A 6748-nucleotide genomic window follows, 5' to 3' on the forward strand; every position below is an offset into this window, starting at 1 on the left:
CCACTGCTGCTTTCATTTTTGTTATTCTTTCAGAAGGGGAGGAGGGGGGCGTGGCTGCTGCTGTCCAGCTGTTAAGTCAGACCACACATCCCAGCCCAGATATGTCAGCCTCTCTGTGATGGGTGAAATGGCTTTTGGGCGAAGAGCCAAGGGCCAAGAAGTGGCGGCGAGGGCTCTGTCCCAGGAGAGTTGGGGGACGATGCGCACTGAACCCAGCAGCAGGGAAGCCCGTTATAGCTCTCGCTATCAAGTTGGCCTCCTTGATGATATGGTGTGTCCAGGCCATGGGGATCGGGATCTTTGACATTCCACCTCTGTCCCAGGAGAGTTGGGGGACGATGCGCACTGAACCCAGCAGCAGGGAAGCCCGTTATTGCTCTCGCTATCAAGTTGGCCTCCTTGATGATATGGTGTGTCCAGGCCATGGGGATCGGGATCTTTGACATTCCATGGAACTCAATACTTTTGACATATTTCCTCCAAGGGTCAGACTTCTGGGCCATATCTTGCCCCTCCCACCTTCTCCTGAACCAGACGCTCGCAGCCTCCACATTTTCCCCAATCCTGGTCCAGGGTCCTGCCACTTACTCTGGCTTCCCTTGGCCTGCTCAGGGGGTTACCTAGAGTTCCAGCCAGAGCAATGCTCATGGTCTTGACTTAACTCCACCCAAATCTTCCTCCCCCATCCTGCCCCCTGGAGCGCTGAGACTTGCAGAAGAACAGCCTGTTCTCCAGCATCTGGAGCTGGTTTCTGGAGGGAGGTTCAAGGGCAAGCCAGGTCCCGGAGAAAGATACTTTGGGAGAGCCTCGGTCCTAGGACTTGCAGGAGGCACACGGTGTGGGGAGGCGAGGACACAAGCAGGTGTTCTTTATCCTCCTTCTGGCATAGTAGCTGGGCCAGGCCAGACATAAACAGACCCTCCTGGGGAGTCCTGGGAGCTGCGGAGAGCAAGGTCCAAGTCCCCAGAAGGGCTGGGGAGCAGCATCCCGGGGTGAATATGAGGAGAGGGTGCAGGATGGGTTGCAGGGGCCTACCCAGGGGATCTGGCTTTGCCCCTAAAGCTCTAGCCCTAAGGATGGGGGTGGGTGAGGATGAAGGCAGGGCCCCTCTGATATCCAAGATCCCAAACTTTCCTTGCCCAGGGGGCAAAGCTCAAATCAGAACAACAGTGGGAGAAAACTAGCTTCTAGCTGCTTCTCTCTCCCCTCCTTGACTCGCTCCATAGGATTCTTGAAAGAGTTAACAGGTCCCTCTCCTCTCTGAGTCTGTTTTCTCCACTGCACAAGGGGCAATAATGCCTATATATGTTCAATAAAAGGGACACATCCCCAGTTCTTCCTGCTGAAATGCCTTCCAATAACTAAGGATGGGGGAAATTGGGGAGGCGGTTGCAGAGGTCACCTTCCCTGAGAAATCTTTTGTGACCTCCGGCTTGGCTCAGACCCCCCAACATGCTCTGCTCCATCACGGCACCCACCATGGTGGTGATACTGTCTGTTTCCCTCTCTGTGTCTCTCATTTGGCTGTCAGTGACTGGAGGGCCAGGTGTGTCTTCTTCATCCAGGTAACCCTGACACCAGCATAGGTGCTGGTTCAGTGCCCAGTTGTTGAAGGAATGGATGTGTGTATTAATGAATGAGCAAGTGAATCCCCAGCTGGTCCAGGGAAGCCAGAGGGACCTCACAGCAGATCGGGATGCAGACAGCACTTCTGTGCGACGCAGCACATCCACCATCCTTGGGGCTGGCCAGGCCAGGACACTAAGAACAACAGGGCCCCTTCTGGAATTGTGAGTGCACTTCTTACACACTCAGGTCTGCCTTAAAAAAAAAAAATTCCCTCCTACCCTTACAGGGACTACTGCAGTCTAAAGTGCTTTTTCTCTGCAAATATAGTAAATCCTTGAAAAAGAACAAAGTCCACTACGATATGACCAAAACTTGGCTTCTGTCTTATGCCCAGGCCCCATCTCAAATAAAAGTGGGCAAGACTCTTATCTCTGTGGGGTTGGTAAAGAAGTGACTGCTTTGTGCTCCTGAGGGACTTTCTCAGTTCAGTCTGCCGCATGCAATAAAGCTTCACGATCTTTACTTTTGTGCTTTTTGTGATAGTACAGACCACCTGAAAAATATTGTTTTTTATTGATCCTACAAAAATATAATTCTACATTTTACATAATTGGAAATTTTAGACTTTAGACAAACTTAGACATTATGGTGGAGTTTTACTATATTGAGCACCTATTTATGCCATAATACTGAGCCAAGTTTATGGCAATGCACAAAACTAATATGGTCTCTGTTCTTGTGGGATTTACTTTCTCATGGAAGAAATAGACAATAAGCCAGTAAAATAACTGCAAACTTGTATAGGGCTATGAAGAAATCAAAGGACTGAAACAGAAAATAACAGGGGGTCCCACTTTAGGTAGCAAGTGAGGCTTCTCTAAAGAGATGACGTTTGAGCTGAGACCAGAAGCTGAGATAGACAGCACTGGAGGGAAAGCATTCCAGATGGCAGGAACAGCATGTGCAAAGGCCCTGAGGCAGGACTGGAGAAGACTTAGTTTTAAACTGGGCGAGTGTGGATCCAGGAGTCCTAGAGCAGTCTGAAAAAGAATTTGGGGAAGATAGAAGCCCTAGAGCTAGTGCTCAAGGGTGAGGCCTGAGCCACAAGTTCAAATCCCCTGTGGGTCAGCCAACTCTGGACAGTCCTAGACCAGGGTCTATAAGAGCCTGTGTCACAGTATGGTGATGGCTCAAGACAAAGACAACTCATTGGAAACCATGGAGAGCCCTTCCTGAATCTCAGAAACAGCGTGGGCTGCAGAATCCTGATGGCTGAGAGCAGATGGGCTTAAGTACACTTTTTCCTCCTCCCTGAAAAATGTGGGGTCTGGCCTGGGCCCTAATTCATTCATTCATTCATTCGTTCATTCAACAGCATTTGGTTGAGGCCTGCTCTGTGCCAAGGACTGTGCTAGGCACTGGGGATATAGCAGTGAACAGGACAAAGCCCTTGCCCTCAAGGAGCTCGTTCCCTCAACAATGGGGGAAGCAAAATCAAAACAAAACTAAATCCCTGCCCCAAACAAACTTAATGTTTTGGTGGAGGGGTAGGTGTCTGGGGAGGTCTCCTTTTCTGAATAGGGTGCCTGAGACTTGGGCTCCTCCATTAGTTTGTCTTCATTAATTCTCTTCTACTGGATTCTGCCCTGAGACCAAAGTGCCCGGGCCCTTCTGTCCTCCTTCCTGCTGATGAGAATTTGAAGAGAAACACACACATATCTCCCCTTTTACGGGCAGTTAAAGGACCACCCACAGACATAGGAACACCCAAACACACATTCTTCTCTAATCTCCCTAAATCCCCCACAGGCTGGGGGTGGTGGTGGCTCTCTGCTTCCCCAGTTAGCTCAGGAGAATCCAGGTTGGGGGCCTGGGGAGCAGTGACCAGCTCCCTGCCCCTGGGCTGGTCCCTGGGTTCCCGTCATCCCACACCTGGCCTCCGCAGCTGTGGGGAGGTGAATGAGCGTGCTGGGCAAACATCCTTGCAGCTTCCTGCTGCTCCCCTCTGAGACAACAGAACTCTTCTTCCTCCTCCGTCTCCTCCCCACACCCTCCCAGCTGGGACTTCTCTGGGATCCCAAGTCAGTTCCCTCTATAGAAACCAGAGTCATCCCTTCCCCTTAGCGAGAGGAGGGAGGTCAGAGGCACACAGACCTAGTGCCTCTATCTAGAGACACAGCCTGCTCCCTCTGGTCCTTTATCCCAGTCCTCTGAGCCCAGACCCTCTCTCACACGTGCCCAGGGGCTGAAGGGTCACAGGGGACAATGGAATAAGGTTCAAGGGCAGCCACCTCAGGGATGGTGGGAGGATGGGGAGAGGCAGGAGGAGAAGCACCCACATCTGACAGGGAGGGCAGCCCCTTCTGAGGGGTGTCTCTGAGAATCACACGAACAGGATTGCAACAACACAAAGGTATCCTCACAGAAGAAAAAATAAAGCACCCCCAGCCACCTCCAAACACACCTGACTTGACTTTATGTATTAAGTCTCCTGTCTCTGTCCAAGTGAATGCACATTTCTTACAGAGTTGTGTTCGAGGCAAATATACATTTTGCTTTTTGCACAAAGCAACAAAGCTTACACGAGACTTACTGGCCTGTGTCTGGATTTTTGAGAAGGATAGCGAATACCCTACTCTCCATCTTCCAGACCGAGAAGCGTACAGACACCATCCCTTCCTATCCCTAACCCTGAAACATTTTCCAACCTCGTGCAGAATAAAGGAAGAGTTGAAGGTGGGGTTGGTATGGGATCCTAGTTGGAAGGGACCTTAGATGTAGAAATGAAGGCCCCAGAGAAGGAAAGTGACTCATTCAAGGTCACACAGCAACTCCTCGCTGAGTAGTTCCCACTACCACTCTGGCTCAAGTCAGCTATGGACTCTTACATGCCAGGCATTTGTGCTATAGTAATCTTTACACTAATCTTCTCACTAAATGTCTACAATAATGCTATGGGGAAGGTTGTAATATCCCCATTTTTCAGATGAGGAAACCAAGGCCCAGAAGAAGAAAAGTCACTTCTCTGAATTGCCCAGCTGGCTGGTGGCAGAAACACAGCCAGGACCAAATTTCCTGATACTTAGCCCAGGAGGTCTTTCTTCCTCCCCTTAGACACCCTTTCCTTTCCTCCTGCCTTGCCTGGCCTTGCCCAGGAGCAAGGTCAGGGGCCTCCCCAGCCTCCTCACTGGCTGGGCTTTCCCTCCCAGTGTCCCAGTGCTGAATACCACTGTCTCCTGTGCTGGACCAAGGCCCAGATGAGCAGCTGGGGATGCAGGGCTGCACGGAGCAGCAGGAAGAGGCTGTGGGTGACAGAGTTCATTCAGAAAAAAGTCCAGCTCAGAGCTGCCAGGGCTGAAGGATGCTCGCTGGGGGCCCTACCGTTCCCTTTGACTGCCAGGGTCCGAGCTCTGACAAATCCCTTTTCCCCTGACCAGTGTCTTTTACTATCTCCAGGAGGGGTGTGCGGATCCTTAGAACCCTGCTGCTTTATTTCTAGGATCTGTGCCAGAACAATCCTTAAAAAAGACTCTGTCCAACTTTTCCCCATTTTATGGACAAAGAAATTGAGGTCCTGAGAGGAGAGCCAGTCTCATGGCCCAAACTCACAGGGGAAGCAGAGCCAGTTCTAGAACCTAGGTCTCTCTGCTGCCAGTGCAAACTCTCCCTCTTTTCTCCCTTGGCTTGTCCTCCCTCTGACTGGAACAAAGGGCCTTCCTCAGGAGCAGGGTGACCCGAATGTGCTGTCTGATGGAGAACAGACAGACCTCACACCCCGTGCCTCCCTGACTCAGGTTGCTGTCCTTTGGCTTGTTTCCTTACCCACCATCAATCTAGTGACCTGGGACAGTTTAGGTGGAAGTCCGAGATGCCCAAGTCCTCTAAGAACTTGGCTCTTGCCTGGCCAAGTTTATCTTAGTCCCAAGAGGTAGAGGCCAGCAGGTAGAGACCCTCAGGTGCTTGATCACAAGGTGAATGTGTGTGTGTGCGTGCACGCACGTGCAACTGATGATTCACGCCATGGGGGGCTCCCACTAGATTCTCCAAGTAGCCCACATTTCATCCCGGCAGGCCCTTCTGAACCCAAATATTTTCTCCTGTTACTGAGCCTGTGCCCCTCCCCCATCAAGGCCTTAGGGCTGAGCCTGAGAGAGGGAGGGAGGAAAGAAGAGAAGCCACGTTTCCTTAGGGAGGGAGGGGAAAAGAGAGAAAGAGAAGAAAGACAAGCCCAGAGACAGAGGCAGTCATGAAGACACAGGAAGAGAGGGACAGACAAAGTCAGCCAGACCTAAGGGACCGAGAGACAGAGCAGCGACCTAGAGACACAGAAGGAGACAAAGGCCTCCCTCCTGCCGAGCGATCACTCTATGCTGCCCTGACCTCCTGAGCCTCAAGTCCCTCCCCGGGGGGTGTTGGGTCTGATTCCCTGGGGAGGCCGGGGCAGCTCGCCTAAGTTTCAGGGTCTGGCTCAGAACCAGGGTCTGGCTCTGGCCCCCAAGGGGTGTCTGGTCTCTGGCTCTCTGAACGCTCCCCTGTGCGCCCCCCAGCGGAGGCCCTAATGGGGGCGCAGGAGGGCGCCGCCACTTTGCGCCCAATCTGGTCCCGAACCCCGAGGGTAGATGGGGGATGACTAGAAGACATGGGCGGAGGACAAAATTGGTGTCTCTTGAGCTCCTATGCGAGGATCAGATGGCCCCGACGCCTCGACGTCCCCTTTCCCTAGAAGGCTGAGGCCAGTGTATCCACGGGCAGAGCCCCCAGGAGGGGCGCGCACTGGCGCAAGCTCCCAGGCTCGTCCCAGGCTCGGGGTCTACGTGAGGTGTCAAGGGACCTAGTCGCCAAATCTCAGAGCTCGAAGCACGTGTCCCTCTAGGAGACCCTGCACCAAGCCCCCTCCCCCGCTCCTGCCCAATGATGTGTAGTCCCGTCCTTCTGGGGGCCCAGGCGCACCTCGAAGAGGGGCGGCGAGTGGTGAAATGGGGACCGAGACCCTTCATCTTACCGCATTGTTGAGGAAATCCGACTCGTTCAGATCCCCCAAGTCCAGGAAGCTGGATCCGGGGAACAGCCTGTCGGCCGGGAAGGGTTCCAAGACGGCGTCCATCGCGGCCGGCTCCGGGGACCCCCTTCGGCCGGGCTTCCCTCACTCCAGGGCGGCGGCGCGCCCAGCCCAGAGCTC

The 6748-nt window shown here is 53.1% G+C and overlaps 1 protein-coding gene across 1 annotated transcript in view; it reads right to left on the reverse strand.

The window, feature by feature from the left end:
* CREB3L1 (cAMP responsive element binding protein 3-like 1) overlaps positions 1–6697 on the reverse strand; it is a 33635-nt gene extending 26938 nt beyond the window's left edge. Inside the window, exon 1 of the mRNA XM_008570497.1 lies at positions 6572–6697. Coding sequence (XP_008568719.1) covers positions 6572–6673 — 102 coding nt within the window. The 5' untranslated portion in view covers positions 6674–6697. The remainder of the gene's footprint in view (positions 1–6571) is intronic.
* Positions 6698–6748: the final 51 nt, after the last annotated feature.

This window comes from Galeopterus variegatus, unplaced genomic scaffold, assembly GCF_000696425.1.
Source record: "Galeopterus variegatus unplaced genomic scaffold, G_variegatus-3.0.2 Scaffold608, whole genome shotgun sequence".
Taxonomy (NCBI): Eukaryota; Metazoa; Chordata; class Mammalia; order Dermoptera; family Cynocephalidae; genus Galeopterus; species Galeopterus variegatus.